This window comes from Muntiacus reevesi, chromosome 4, assembly GCF_963930625.1.
Source record: "Muntiacus reevesi chromosome 4, mMunRee1.1, whole genome shotgun sequence".
In the NCBI taxonomy this organism is placed as follows: domain Eukaryota; kingdom Metazoa; phylum Chordata; class Mammalia; order Artiodactyla; family Cervidae; genus Muntiacus; species Muntiacus reevesi.
In genome coordinates, this window is record NC_089252.1 from 126,579,411 (window position 1) to 126,596,234 (window position 16,824).

At 36.2% G+C, this 16,824-nt stretch overlaps 1 protein-coding gene across 2 annotated transcripts in view; it reads left to right on the top strand.

Annotated features, from left to right (window-relative positions):
• SYT1 (synaptotagmin 1) overlaps window positions 1-16,824 on the top strand; it is a 580,172-nt gene that overhangs the window by 406,642 nt on the left and 156,706 nt on the right. For both annotated transcript variants that reach the window (XM_065934135.1, XM_065934136.1), the window contains one exon: window positions 12,024-12,208. In XM_065934135.1, coding sequence (XP_065790207.1) covers window positions 12,024-12,208 — 185 coding nt within the window. The remainder of the gene's footprint in view (window positions 1-12,023; window positions 12,209-16,824) is intronic.

The following is a 16,824-nucleotide window of genomic DNA, read 5'->3' on the forward strand; positions in this document are numbered from 1 at the left end:
ACTCATGCATGCCAACCACACAGCTCTCCTGTCAGTACAATCAAATCTCTCCAAGTTACAGGGAATTCGAAAAATGCATTGTTTGCTCCTAGAATAATAAACAGGATGTATGGGGGAGGAGGGGATCCTTCCAAAAAGCACATAATAAAGACAACTGTCCTTTTTGCTTGTTTCTTCTGTTATAAAAGAGCATAGGGAAGCAGGGAACATATCTGCCCATTTAGCTGACATTCTATTTTTCTCTTTTTTCCATTTATTTTTATTAGTTGGAGGCTAATTACTTTACAATATTGTAGTGGGTTTTATCATACATTGACATGAATCAGCCATGGAGTTACATGTATTCCCCATCCCGATCCCCCCTCCCACCTCCCTCTCCACCCGATTCCTCTGGGTCTTCCCAGTCCACCAGCCCCGAGCACTTGTCTCATGCATCCCACCTGGGCTGGTGATCTGTTTCACTATAGATAATATACATGCTGTTCTCTCGAAACATCCCACCCTCGCCTTCTCCCACAGAGTCCAAAAGTCTGTTCTGTACATCTGTGTCTCTTTTTCTGTTTTGCATATAGGGTTATCGTTACCATCTTTCTAAATTCCATATATATGTGTTAGTATGCTGTAATGTTCTTTATCTTTCTGGCTTACTTCACTCTGTATAATGGGTTCCAGTTTCATCCATCTCATTAGAACTGATTCAAATGAATTCTTTTTAATGGCTGAGTAATATGACATTCTTTTATCATAATTGTATTTCATCCTAATAATATGAAATTGCTGAGTAAAGAAACAAATAGACTCTCAACTATTGAATTATCCCAAAGGTAACAACAGGTGCCATATTCAATTCTTGGAATAGTCTCTTTTTTCTTGACTATCTTTGCCAAAGACAGAAAACGGATTAAAGACATGGTTGACCTAATTCAAAGCATCAAAATAAAATCAAATACTAATTGGACTGAAATCCAAGAGATGCTTATTTTGAAGCCTTTACATACCAAAGTCAAGAAGAAAGTTAGCTTCTACTAGGGGAAGAAAAATCTGAGACATAATTCTTTATTAGTTTTGAACTTAGAAATCAAAACTCAAGAAAGACATGCTGCAAATGTTACAGGATAAATGGATTTCCCTTTAACCAGGAAATTGTGTTGTCCACAGCGTGATTGAAAACTGTTATGAACTTCCAAGGGCTTCAGCACTGATTAGCCCGTGAATTGCTTTCACATCTGCCAACTTACCTGGCAACCCTCCATGTTTACCAACATACTTCTCCCTGGAGCCAGCAGACAGTGAGCTCCTGAGCCGACTCTGGAGCCTTATCTAAATCCCCTGAAAGCTGTGCAGGGGGCTTATCTCTGCTTAAAGACCCAACATCATTTTCCATGTCAAATTTCAGACAGTCCAATATCATGAAGATATGGGTGAGTTGGCCTTATCACTGATAGCTGACAATTATTGCAGACATTTTATAAAATTAGTTATTTGATTAATATCTGTGCAGATAAAATGACCTTGAGTCAACTAACTTTTGTTAATGACTGAGCCTTGCTAAAGCAAGAAATATGCAGACCTTAATCAGTTGTCAGCAGGGACTGAATTTGTTCAATAGCACAGTGCATTTTAAATCAGATCAAAGAATAGAGGTTCTGGCAAAAAAAATCATCATCAATGTGTAGGTTGTGGTTTCCTGTCTATCAGAGCAATGCATTTTACTGAAGTCTTATTTGTGTTAATTTTTGTAAGCACATATAAACAAAGAAACTGATTTCCTGTTTTATTAAGTTTTAAAGTTTTTAAAAGCAATTTTAAGCTAGTGCTCATTAGACAAGTAGAATAAGATTGCTGTGACCATATAAAATTAGAATCTAACAAAAGGCACCATTTAATTTGGCATTTAACATGCTATCTGATTATTGTTCACAATTGCTTTACTTCTATTAATCAAATCTGCCCAACTGGACTGTAAGTTGATTAAGTAAATTATTTCAAACTTCTTCACTGTTCCTCCAATGTGTTGAGAATTACTGCATTGAATAGACATTGAAGCGGATGAATGAATGATTGAAAGAGCCTCTCTCCAACGTTATTTTTTACATAATACATCCTCCTCAAAATGCCACTGTTAGTTGACTCCTAGCTTCCCTGGTGGCTCAAATGATAAAGAATCCACCTGCAAAGTGGGAGACCTAGGTTCAATCCCTGGGTTAGAAATATCGCCTGGAGGAGGACATGGCAACCCACTCCAGTATCCTTGCCTGGACAATCCCCATGGACTAAGGTGCCCGGCAAGCTACAGTCCATGGCGTCACAAAGAGTCGGTCTCAACTGAGAGTCTAATCACATCCCTGCTGACTCCAATCAATGACTTGGGTCATTTTTACAGTGTATTTATATAGACACATTTCCCAGTTTGCTTCTGTCAGGGGTTCATACTGAAAAGCTAAACAGAACTATGTTAGAGGAAATGTGAAATGTGTTCTAGTGAAGGCAATTCTGAAGGGTATTTGTGTTTACTTCAAGGAAATGTCTTTCCATTTACTATGATTTAAAAAAATCTAAACATAGATTTATGTCTGCGTTTTATTGAGAGTTTTGTTTACCAAGGTGGTCACTGGGTAATAAGCTTGGTTAAAAAGAGTTTAAAACTCAAAGGAAAGGAAGGAGAAAAGAACAAAGAGAAAGAGGGAGACAGATAGGAGGGGAGGGAGTCAGGAAGGGCAAGAGGGAAGGAAAAAACAGGAATTCCCCAAATGCTATTTTCACTGTGTAACATGCAAGGCTTCTGAGCCCACCTCAAGACTCACGTCCCTGATGAAGCTGTCCTTGAACTCTAGGACTTTTATCTCACCCTTCTTTAACCTGCCACCTACAGAACCCATCTAAAGCAGTGAATTTCTGTGTTTAACTTGGTACTGCCTCCTGTCTCATATAGTTTTTTCCTGGGAGTTAGTTTTCATAAGCTCCTGGAGAAAGGGGCCCATCTTCTCTGTGTTCTGTTTCCCCCACCACTTCCAGCATTGTATAAGCACACAGCAGGATGCCAAGAAGAAATAAGTGAAATGTTGTGCTCAGTTGTGTCCAACACTTTGTGACCCCATGGACTGTAGCCCACCAGGCTCCTCTGTGCATGGGACTTCCCAGCCAAGACTACTGGAATAGGCTGCCATTCCCTTCTCTAGAGGATCTTCCCAACTCAGGTATTGAGCCCACATCTACACTGGTCAGTCAGTTTAGTCACTTAGTCGTGTCTGACTCTTTGCGACCCCATGGACTGCAGCACGCCAGGCTTCCCTGTCCATCACCAACTCCCAGAGCTTACTTAAAATCATGTCCATCAAGTCGGTGATGCCATCCAACCACTTCATCCTCTGTCCCCTTCTCCTCCTGCCTTCAATCTTTCCCAGCATCAAGGTCTTTTCCAATGAATCAGTTCTTTGCAACAGGTGGCCAAAGTCTTGTAGGCATACATTGGTAAGCAGATGGTGGGCATATATTGGTATGCAGATTTGGTAGACAGATTAGTAGACATACATTGGTAGGCAGTATGCCTACATTGTTAGGAAGATTTTTTTTACCACTAGCACCAGAAATAAAAGGTTAAATGACCAAATAAAGAATACCTTCTCCCTAACTCACTAATCTTAGGAGTTTTATTCTGATGCTCTAGATAAGGAGTTTTAAATTCAGAGTCCAGTGGTCTTGTTGATCTAGGGAACTGTTATTTCCACAAGGGTACCACACTCTCCCAATTGTGTGGAAATTTTAAAACATACATACATATACATACTTTCCCATCAAGAATTCAAAGCTTTAGTCATATTCTAAAAGGAGAATAAAACTCAAAGGGGACTTACAACCACCATTTTAAAGAGTGAAGAAAAATAAGCTTAATATCCAGAAGCCAAAGATGGATGATCTTTGAAGCCATTTCAGGCTATAATGAGAAATTCTTCATTCTGATCTTTGAGTGGTGGGTTTAATCTTAAGTTATATTCTGAATAACTTCATACACTATTTCAAATTTTGCATTTAACATTCTATCTCCAGAGGTGGTTAATGAGTATATTAATTCACATATTTTCAGAACTTTTCTTCCATTTGCATTCTTTAATTTAGGAAAATCTTTAAAATGCAAGGTTTCTTTTTTTTTTTGCCAAGTTTTGAAAAATTATCCTTTTGTTTTTAACAATTACTTATAGTCTAAAAGCAAATCTTGAAAAATACAGGTTATTTTTCTTGCTGATTAGGAGCAGAGCTATTATTTTTCTATGATATTCTGCATCTTGCATCAATATATAATGATATAGAAAGATGGCATGTATGGGGTAAACCTAGAAGTTGGCATATTCTTCAATAAATGGAAGAATTAAGTTTTATATAAATGATTCATAAAATGAATTACACAGACCTTAGGGCAGTAGTGAGGCACTCATATGACAAATAGAGATATATGAAAGGTAAAAAATTCTGAAAAATATTGCTGAATTTTTACAGTGGCCATAGAAATGATATCACCTGTGTGTCTTGAGGCTCTTGGCTCAAATACCAAGGACTGATGTAAATGTATAAGATTACATTTCTCAGAGAGGAAAATGCCATCCATCTTGTAAAAGAGATAAGGATTTAAGGTTGTTTCCTAATATGATGGATGGAAATGGAATGGAAAGAAAATGCAGAGCAGCCCTAGAAAGTGAAATCAAGGCAGAAAGACAAAACCAGTTCGGTTTTGCCCTTGATTAAAACTTGAACCCAATGAGCCAATCCACCAAAAGTTTGCCAGCCTAGGCGATTGCAGTAGCTAACTAGAAATAAAAGAGAGAATCAGAGCCAAGGGCATGGAATTGAGTAGCTGACCTACAGGAAAAAATGTGGGCATATGGTGGGCCTCAGGAACTGTCCAGTTCTCTCCTGCTTGAGCTCAAGAATATAGAGTGTAGTGACCATTTTTTCTAGTTCAAAATGGGGGAAATAATGTATGTAAATATTTATATACTGTAGAGGATTTGTTTCTTTTTTTTTTTTTGCTTTTGTTTGTTTTTATAACAGATGGAACAAAAGGCAGTAAAATTTGAGATTAAAACCTTGGTCTTACACGGAATTATATTCAATATCCTGTAATAACCTGTAATGAAAAAGAATTGAAAAAAGATATATATATATATACACATACACACACACACACATATATATATATGTGAATCACTTTGCTGTATACCTGAAACTGACATGATATTGTAAATCAATTATACTTCAATACAGAAAAAATTTTAAGAAAAAGGAGTATAGGGATGTGGGTTTCATTTACGGAGCACCATTAAGCAGAAAGTACTGAGTCAGGTATTTTAGAGAAGGCAAAAAAAATCTCTTTGGCGGTGAGAACTCAGAATTTAGGAGAGCTTGAACAGGCCATCCCTCAGCCATAAGGACATTTCATATAAATTAGAAAAACCCCTTTTCACCAACTGCTCATACTGTAAGTCTGAGACACAGTGCACGTCTGATGAGTAGACTTCAGATCTGAGAGCATGACGTTGACACACACAGCTGCTATCAATAACGCTAAAATTTTCTCTTTTATACATGTACTCTGTGCAATACCCTTTTTCATCTTTGATTTTACCATATATTAAGGAAAAGAATATTTCTTGTTCTATTGAAGAAAAGGATATTTGGAATGTCTACTTTTTTAAAGTATATGTCAGGTTCCCTTAAGTAATAATTTAAGAAATTTATTTAGGGCCAAAACTCTCTGAGGTGGGGGAAATGAGACTTTTATATTTGAGTGTTACATTTTTATTATAGAAAGAATATTTAATAGTTGAGTTCATACATAAACGTACCCCTGGAGTTCTAAATTTGTCCACAGGAGTGTGTTAAGCCATATAGTTTCCATCTGAAAATGTACTATATTATGTTCTGAGGACTGAACTTAGCAACTTTTAACAACTGGGAAGTCAAAAGTAAGCTTCATGATTGCAGAAACCATGTTTACTACTGTGTCCCAGACCTGAGAAAAATGTCTGACACACAGTAGATCCTCTTAAGTGTTTGATTAAATAATTACTTTTTTAAACTGCCAACTTCTCATAAAATAATAGCCTCTCTTGATAAGGGGAAATAGTTGTTTGGGGTTTTTTTCCTCCGCCCGAAGACCTGTTAATGAAAATTTATTTCTAATTGGTTCCAAATCATTTTTATTATGTTTGAATTAAATATCAGTGCTTTGTGTCATGAATAATCTATAAAGAGCTAAACTTTAAGTCAGCAAGAAGTTAATTTCATGTGTAGGAAGGGGTTTTTAAAATATCTTTTACACATTTTACAGGTTTGTCTTTTTATCTTTGCATCATTCATCTTTTTTATGCCAGTCTAACAAACCACCCAGTGTATACCACTGAGTCCCTATTTCCCACTAGGTGAGAGAGGGGAATTTTAGCAAATATATGCAATATTTGTATTTTAAAATCTGTCAACATTCAGTAAGGCTTGTATTGAGCCTTGGGGAAAAAAGTATTATTTAAATGACTAAAGAGGGAAAAGAACAGCCATTTTGAAAAAGAATGAATCTGCTTTAGAAAAACATGGGGGTAAAATTGAGCAAAGCCCAATGAGTTGTCCAGTATTCTACAGGTGGTTATAGAAGAGCAGAGAGAAAGAAAGGTGGACAGAAGGGGTGGGCCAAATCACAGAGGACTATAAAAGCTATGCACAAAATAATCGACAATTATGTATTAGAAAATTTTGTTCACAAATAAGGTCCTACACTATAGCACAGGGAACTATACTCAACATCCTTTGATAAACCATAATGAAAGAGAATATGAAGAATATATATTACATATATATATAACTGAGTCACAAACTAATACAACACTGTAAATCAACTATACTTCAATAAAAATTTTAAAAAGAAAGCTTTGTTTGATAACAGTGAACGGATAAAATGGAGAGAAGCGATAACTGAAGGGAAGGCAGATCAGATGGGAGGTAACATCAGGCCCAAACCTTCCAGGTCAAAATATATGTAAAAAATAGAATAAAATGCATCAAATTGAAATGACAAGATTCTCCAACTGGTTGCATATGGAAGTTAGAATTTCCACATGGTTCCAATATCTAAGAGGCAGGAAAGTATAGAAGCACTGACAAAAGACACATGGTTTGAGAAAATAATAAAAGATTCATAAGGAACATTTTCTAGGCAGTTGGGAGCCCAGCTCTAGAATACAGAAGCAGGCACAGTAACTAACCTAAAGTTCAAGGCATGGGAAAGGGCGCCTCAACAACAGCTGATGCTGTAGGACAGAATCCGTTTTGCTGCTTTTTCCAGCTTATAGAGATCATCTACATTCCTTGGCTCGTGGTCCTTTCCTCCATGTTCAAAATCAACAGCACAGAATCCTCACATATCTCTGATTCTGAAACTCTTGCCTCCCTTTCCCACTCAGAAGGAGCATAAATTCATCCAGATAACCCAGGATAATCTCACCATCTCAAGATCACATTTGAAAAGCCCTTTTTTTTTCTTTTTTTTGGTTGAGTAACACATTCAGAGGTTCCAGGGAACAGAATGCAGGCATTGTTGCAGAGTCATTATTCTGTGTACCACAAAGTCTAAACATCAGAAACAGAATTGACTTTGACTAAATTCTTGTGCATCAGTTTACCTTCAGGTTAAATGACATGTGAGATTAATTCATTAACTAGAAGATGAAAATAACATTTTCAGTGGAGTTTTTCCATTAGCCTATTATATTCTGCTGAAAGGTCTTTAAGTTAAATGTTAAAATTCATGTTGTAAAATTCCATTTAAAGATCCTTAGGTAGCAATAAAAACAAATTGATAGCTTTCTGCCAGTAGCAATATTTTGATGAGCCTATTTTTGATTGAAACCAGATTTTATATTAAAGAAATCACTCTTGGCAGCATCTTATGCTGTTATTTATTTTGTCCATTTTTTTCAAAAGTTAAATGTCCTATGAAGTAGGCTTCACAGCAAGACAAGCATTTTTCCTTTGTACACATTTATAACATGTGCTTTTTAAACTAATAATGATGTAAAAACATATTTCAATTTCTCCCACTATTACTTTCCTTAATAATGAACAAAAGTTCTGTGAAGATTACATAATATATGTAAAGCTGTAGCACAGCTGCTGACCCACAATAAGTAGATTTTCAATAAATTTTTGGTGTAATCCAAAATATATTTCAGGAGATTTGGTCACTAATATTGAAACTTATTTTCATAAATACTACAAAGCAATAATACTGTAAACAGTATTTCTGACTAAACTTACCAAATTCTCAAGATTTCATTGCTCTACAAAACAGAAAAAGATTAAAATGAAAATTCGATTCCAATAACTTCTTTTAATTTAAAACGGTGTTTTATAATTAACTATTCAGTCCAGTTTTCACATGGGCACATAAATGATAGCATTAAGGCTTTCTCTTTAATTCTATCTAAAGGTGCCAATATATTGTGAGGAAATTCTTGCTCATTTCATATATTTAATATAACATATTCTGAGTTAAAGTTAAGCTATTCAGAAAATCAGCTAAAAGCAAATCTAGAAGACAGCAGCACTATAAGACACAAAGGTCAAAAACAAAAGTTTTTCAGTGGTTATAATTCACCTTCAAGTTACACTATATCAAACTTCTTCCTGTAATCCTGTTCCTCTCTTTTAAATAATGTTCCTGGGCTTTCACAGGCTGTTTTCTTTTTGTGAGGTTGTCAAATGATCTCTGTCTTGCCTTGGGAAATTTAAGAGACTTTTATGTAGCTCTCTGAGAGACTATCACACATGTCTGATTAAGAGGATAATTTACGAGGTTCAAAATGAAGGGTCATTATTAATACTGTCTTGCCTGTAATGAATACATAGGCTCTCTCATTCATGCATGGCAAGGTTTTAACTAGATCAAAAGACGTACAGGCTTTTAAATAAAGTACTGTGAATGATATCATTGGTTACATAACCTTGCTTTATGTTTTTTTAAAAATATGATTCCTTAATGAGATTAGAGAACTCTAAGAAAATATGTCTTACAACAAACTTTGGAAAATTCTTAGAGAGATGGGAATACCAGACCACCTGACCTGCCTCCTGAGAAATCTGTATGCAGGTCAGGAAGGAACAGTTAGAAATGGACATGGAACAACAGACTGGTTCCAAATCAGGAAAGGAGTATGTCAAGGCTGTATATTGTCACCCTGCTTATTTAACTTACATGCAGAGTACATCATGAGAAACGCTGGACTGGAGGAAGCACAAGCTGGAATCAAGATTGCCAGGAGGAACATCAATAACCTCAGATATGCAGATGACACCACCCTTATGGCAGAAAGGGAAGATGAACTAAAGAGCCTCTTGATGAAAGTGAAAGAGGAGAGTGAAAAAGTTGGGTTAAAGCTCAGCATTCAGGAAACTAAGATCATGGCATCTGGTCCCATCGCTTCATGGCAAACAGATGAGGAAACAGTGGGAACAGTACAGACTTTATTTTCTTGGGCTCCAAAATCACTGCAGATGGTGACTGCAGCCCTGAAATTAAAAGACACTTGCTCCTTGGAAGAAAAGTTATGACCGACTTAGACAGCAGATTAAAAGCAGAGACATTACTTTGCCCACAAAGTTCTGTCTAGTCAAAGCTATGGTTTTTCCAGTAGTCATGTATGGATGTGAGAGTTGAACTATAAAGAAAGCTGAGCGCTGAAGAACTGATGCTTTTGAATTGTGGTGTTGGAGAAGACTCTTGAGAGTCCCTTGGACTGCAAGGAGATCCAGCCAGTCTATCCTAAAGGAAATCAGTCCTGAATATTCATTGGAAGGACTGATGCTGAAGCTGAAACTCTAATACTTTGGGCACCTGATGTGAAGACTTGACTCATTTGAAAAGACCCTTATGCTGAGAAAGATTGAAAGCAGGAGGAAAAGGGGATGACCGAGGATGAGATGGCTGGATGGCATCACTGACTCAATGGACATGAGTTTCAGTAAACTCCAGGAGTTGGTGATGGACAGGGAGCCTGGTTTGCTACAGTCCGTGGGGTCACAAAGAGTTGGACACGACTGAGCAACTGAACTGAACTGAACTGATGGGCTCATCTGTAACTTTCACACAAACCTTTCTTTGGCTGAAAACACAATTTCACCAGTTATGGTTTTAGACATCCGTAGGGTAACATCTAGTCATCTTTCATAAGCTAAAATAATATGCAGAGTAAGTCTTCTCCACTATGAAGCTAAATGCAAAAGGAGCCAAGTGAGTGCATTTTCTCAGTTTTGAAGAGAAGTTAATTTTTAAGTGTTTTTACATTATCAAAGTACTCCTGACTTGTGTTCAACAATCATTAATACTAATGATGTTTATGTAGCTAGAAGAAAATAGCACTTTTCCTTACCATTTCAGGACCCAATGTCTTTTTTTTTTATTACAACAGACAAATCTAATTATTACTTCTCCTGAGTAATCTCAATGGATAAATAATTACTTTCTAGGGAAACTGAAATCCTCCAAGTTTCCATGAGAACTGATTTTTTATAAGCACATATGTAGGGGATAACAAATGAGAAAATAGAGTTACTTTTAGTAATTGGGCAACTTGTAATAGAAAAAAATATTTGAGTATCTTTACTTGTATATGCTTTATTAAATAGATCCTGTCAATCTGAAGTTTATGCTCTTATCTAAAAAAATCTCTCTTCTTTCTCTCATTTTCTTACCTAAATCCTATCAGTGTGTCCACCCCTTTTTTCATCTGGGTATGTTTTATGTTCCCACATGTAATCTGAGCTCTGTCACCCACAACATTTGGCCTCATGCCTTGAATATTTTTTTAAAAATAGCTATTATTCATTGAATTTTTGCTATGTGCTGGATGCCATTCTAAGACTATTAGTTTCCTAAGTCAGCCTTGAAAGGAGATGAAATAAGTACCATTATTATCTTCACTTTATAGAGAGGGAAGCAGAAATCCACAACAGTTAAACAGTCTGGTCAACCATGAATCTAAACCTGGCTTTATAAACACTGCCCTGCTTCCAGAGGCCCTGTGTGGGTAAATCTCCCCATGATCAACTTTTGGAGCACCAAGTCCTTCTTCCTAACCTTCGCTACTGTTAGGATTTTACATTTGTTTTTCTATTTTTTGCTTTTTTTTCCCATTAATGTCTACCTCTTCCACTGTGCCCAGAACATGTTACTAGAACCTGTGGTATTTAATAGATGAGCAACAGCAGCTAATATTTATTAAGTTTTTGCCATGTGCCAAGCACTGCATCTTATTTTAATCTTCAGAAAGACTACCAGTTGTCTGTTTTATACATGACATCAATCATATACATATGTCGATCCCAATCTTCCAGTTCCTCCCACCTCTCCCCTTTCCCCCTTGGCATTCACACATTTGTTCTGTACATCTGTTTCTCTATTTCTGCTTTCCAAAAAAAGAGCATTTATACCATTTTCTATATTCCACATATATGCATTAATATAGAACATTTGCTTTTCTCTTCTACTTCACTCTGTATGACACTCTAGCTCCATCCACATCTCTACAAATGACCCAATTTAATTCCTTTTTATGGCTGAGTAATATTCCACTGTTTATATGCACTGGCTTTAGAGATGAAGACACCGAGACAGACAGAGGTTAGGAACTTGCCCAAGGTCACACACCTGGTAAGTGGGGGGCCAGGGTTTAAATTCAAAGGCCAAACTGCAGAGATAGGCTCTGAAAAAATGAAGGAATGGATCAATAACAATTTAGCCTGCAGCGGCAGGGAAAGCTGTAGAGAGGAGATGACATGTGACATGCCTGGAAGGGTGAGAAGGAAAAGACAGATACACTATAGGCAGAGGAAACGACACAAATAAAGCACCATACGGCTGGGTGCCTGGAGCTCACTAAATACAAATGGGCGAATGGGTAGCTTTACCGCAAATGCATGTAAAGGTTTTACGCATGTAAATGCTTTATTGTTAATGGTCTCTGCACATTTTTTTCTTTCAGTGCCACCGTGGGCCTTAATTGCCATAGCCATAGTTGCGGTCCTTTTGGTTCTGACCTGCTGCTTTTGCATCTGTAAGAAATGCTTGTTCAAAAAGAAAAACAAGAAGAAGGGAAAGGAAAAGGGAGGGAAGAATGCCATTAACATGAAAGATGTGAAAGACCTGGGGAAGACCATGAAAGATCAGGTAATGTATTCATTCTGTATTTCTTATTATTTTATTAAAAATTTAAGAATAGACAGTTTGTTATTTCATGCCAAATGAAGACCTAAACAATATCCAGACACTTGCCAGTGTGGTAGAAATGTTCTGCAAACCTTTCAGTCATTGCTCAACATCCAAAGTACAATGGAAATAAGCGGTAGTTTTAATCTCTTAAGCATATACAGTTCTACCCTACTTGAAAGTAATTTGTTCTTCTCAGTCTATAGAATTCTCTAGGCAATTATCCTGAAGTGGGCAGTCATTCCCTTCTCCAGCGGAATCTTCCTGACCCAGGGACTGAACCTCCATCTCCTGGAATTGAAGGCAGATTTTTTTACCACTTGAGCCACCAGGGAAGTGGGTTCAATCCCTGGGCTGGGAAGATCCTCTGGAGGAGGAAATGGCAACTCCAGTATTCTTGCCTGGGAAAATCCCATGAACAGAGGAGCCTGGTGGGCTACAGTCCATGGGGTCGCTAGAGTCAAACATAACTTCGGAACTAAACCATCAAACCCCCGCCACCAGGCATATAAACCAGGAAAGGGCATCCATGACCATCAAGGCCATCTTGATAGGCCCAGCATACTAAAATGATACCTAAATATTTTTATTACATCTGTTTAACCCATTATAAGTGGGTCTAGATTTCGAGAAACAGAATAAAGAGTATCTGTTCTCTCTCTTGGGTGGGACATCTTTTTAATATTATCACTGTTCATACATAATCACCATTAAATACTGAATCTTATAGCTGCTTATCACACATGATGAAAGCTACCATCCCGAGGCAGTCATCCAGCTCAGTGATGAGTAGAAACATGCTTTAGAAACAATGAGTTATAGAAGAGAATGATGAGTTGGATCTAAAGAACAGGGTAGAATTTTAAGGCAAAACCCTTATTCTTCCACCTAAGGAGAGTAAGAGCCATAATGCAGGTTATAAAATCCATCTGCCTGAGTTATCTTCCCAAGGCTAAGGACTGCTCCTTGACATCAGCGGTTCCCGACCTTTTTGGCACCAGGGGACAGTTTCGTGGAAGACAATTGTTTTATGGATGGGGATGAGGGGCTGAGGAGGGCTCAGGCTGTACCGTGAGCGATGTGGAGCAGCAGATGAAGCTTTGCTCAGGAGCCACTCACCTCCTTCCCTGCAGCCCGGTCAGTGGTCCGGGGTTGGGAACCCCTGCTTTACACCGTTGTCTATTTTTCCTAGACTAGATGATTTGGTTGAGAATAAAGTCTACTATTAATAGCTATAATAATTAAATGCCCCTTCACTTCCTTTTTTGGAATCATATTCATGTTGGAATATTTCTAAAGAACACTTATTTCATATAAAAAGTAAATGTAAAGATTTTTCAAAGATAATATTTTGAGTTATCATTGTTTCCCTTCAAATAAATCAAAATTTCTATTTATTCCCTAATAGCAACATATATAGGTAGTTGTATAAATTGTTCTTATAGTATTACTATTAATTATACTCTTAAATATGTGTATCCCCTTAAGAATAACTTAGTTAAGGAGGACCTTTTTAGTACATTTGCATAGTTATCCACACAGTCAGGACACTAATCCCTCTCCCCAGCTTGAGTTTTAAACACTTTTCTCCAAGACACAGTAACATTTCTTGAAAACGATTTCACAAAGGCACATTTTCAAAGTTTTGCTTGGTTTCAGAGCTATAGAACGAATACAATACTTGCATTCCCATTCAGAGAGCTTCATTCTGAGCTTAGTATCAAAGGTTACATTTTTCTCAAAGCTCCTAACCACAGCCAGAGGAGCCCAGGCACCAATGTTCAACCACAGATGTCTAAGAAGGATTTTTCTTTTTGGCTAATTTGTTACATAGAAACTGTAAGTTTCATAGAAACATAAGTTTCTATGTTGGCATAATTTGTTACATAGAAACATAAGTTTTAAATCATGTCTTGCTTATTTCATCATTTTGTGTAACCAGCAGGACTTGATAGATTTCTTCAGACAACATATTTGGGAAATGAAATGTAGTAAAAATCTTCTAGATGGACATGTATGGTCTAAATAATTTGTATGTGAATTTCATCTGTATCTATGAAACAAACTGGAAATATAATACTATCATTTTCATATCTTCAATAAAATTCAAATGTGGTTTTCTTGTATGCTAGAATTAACGGTTAAAAGCACCAAATAATGTTAAATGATTACTACAGCCTTTCTTCCTAGGACAAGAAATTTGTATTTTTCTTTGCGGAATTTGTTCTGTAGGATATAAGACTGTAATTTATAGCATAGTAGTGGTGTTTATTACCCCTGTTATGACATGGATAAATGACCAAGATCTCAAAACAGTAAATACAGAGAACTGATGGTTGATTTTTCATTGCTCACCAAATCTTTTGGTTGAGAGGGGAAGAGAAATGAGTCAAATAAAAAAATACTAGGAAGTCATTGATAGTTTATAACAATCTACCATTACAATATAGCATTTAGAATTTCAACAACTCAAAATGTGTTTTTTAATCATTTTAAGTAGATCATTTTGTCTACTAGGACTTTATAGGTCTTATTTTAACTTATTACCAATTAAATGTACAGAAGAAAATATAATTTGAGCAAGTGAAAATAGGCCCCATTGATAAGCAGTTATATAATAATAGCTTATGCTACTTTATAAGGAGATAAAAGTAACCAATCTATTTCTATCACTTTTTTAAAAGAAAGGATAACACATCAGAACAAAATGTACAGATTTTAAGATGCCATGTCACATGGTGATCATCTGATCATCCAAGTTCAAAATAGCATAAACAAGGTTAAATTATTCTTTACTTACATGTTCAAGCAAGTTTAGACAAAATACTGACATAAACATGAGGAAAGCAATAGCGATAACCTATGGCTCTTCATATCTAGAAAGTAGACAGGTGTAAGAGGCATTTTAGATATGCTTTCTTAAGATACCTAAGCTCCAGGAGAAATCAGTAAGTTTTTACCATTTCATTCCATATAAGAACTCATATAAATTCAAAGCTCAATAATCATGACTATGTCTCTATGATAAGATTTTATAACCAAGGAAGAATTTTTAAATATTGTGTAGTGACAACAAAATGGTAATGATAGATAGTATTTTTATACAGCAAAGGATATATATTTAAAGGTTTTTAATGGTTTAAAACTTAAAAGCACTAAAAATAGACAGGGGCAATATCAACTTGCAAAGTCAGAGGTCTGGAGAGGTCATTTCTCCATGGTTTTTACTAATGTGTGTGGATAAATAAATTTTTATTTCTTCCTTCTGTGTCCTCCCTACCTGTGTTGTGTCTCATGACTGTTCGGGACTGTCCCTTGCGGTAGGTTTTCTCTCCTATCAGACACCCCTAAGTCAATGCTCAGATACATTTAGTGGCCTGGCAGCTGGGGCTCCACAGCTGAGGGTGTACCATTCTGACACACATCAAAAGGCTGAACTAAATTGATTTTTTTTTTTTAAGATAAAGGGCCCTCATTTTAAACATTACTGATTAAAGAGAACAGTATTAGAAAGCTCAAGTTTTAATTGATGGGCACAGAAAGAAAATTCAGTGTCTTGTGCTGCCCTTTTAGTGTGCCTTATCAATTCCAAGTTCCAGGTTAACTAGACATGGACAAAGCACCTTCTGATGGTTTATCCAAGTACAAGTAAGCACCTTTTAAATGTTGAATCAAGCCAGAAGCATATGCACTAAATCTTTGCAATTTAAAACAAAGTCTTTTTCCCAACACAGTTTTTTCTAGTATAGTTTATCAAACTCTGAGAACTTCTGGGCACACATGCCTTTTCCTCTGCATTTTGTTAGGGGTAGGGGGTAGGAACTATTGCTCTTTAGATATTATAATAACTACTGATTTAATAGGTCTGAATTTAATGTAAAGGTACAGAAAATGTCTTGCTTAGGCTCAGCCTTTGGCATAAGAATAGACTTAATCACATCGGAGATGAACAGTGACACTGAGAAATTATCAAAAATTTAGCCCTATTTCATGCAGAATAATTGCAGAGATGGTCTTGCACCTTTTATTAGCGTAAAAACCTCCTAGGGAAAAGGAGATTTAATATCTCAACTCTTCGGGATGGGGAATACGTGTAACCCTATGGCTGATTCATATCAATGTATGACAAAACCCACTGAAAAATAAAAAATAAAAATAAAAATAAATAAAATAAAAAATAAAATGCATATTCTCAAATCAAAAAAAAAAATCTCAACTCTTTCAAATTACACTGAGCTGAAATATGATATGTAAATTGTCAGTTCTGAAAAATAATTTGAAAAAATATTTTAATACCTGAAAATTTTTGTGTTTATGGTGGAATAGTGTGAAGATTTTTTTCAGGCAAAAATGTGCATTAAATAGTTTTCCATTCAAAAAATTAAAATCTTACAGGAAGCAAATTACCTACATTGCCATTTTCTAAACATATCTTTTTCACAGTGTTAAAGACCTACACACAGCTGGTTTTGAAAAGGCAATGTGGGTTCTCTGCCTCAAGTCCTCCAAATAAACTCAGTAGTCTTTTCTTGTCACTTTACTATTATTTTTCTATTAGCAACACCTTCAAGCTAAAA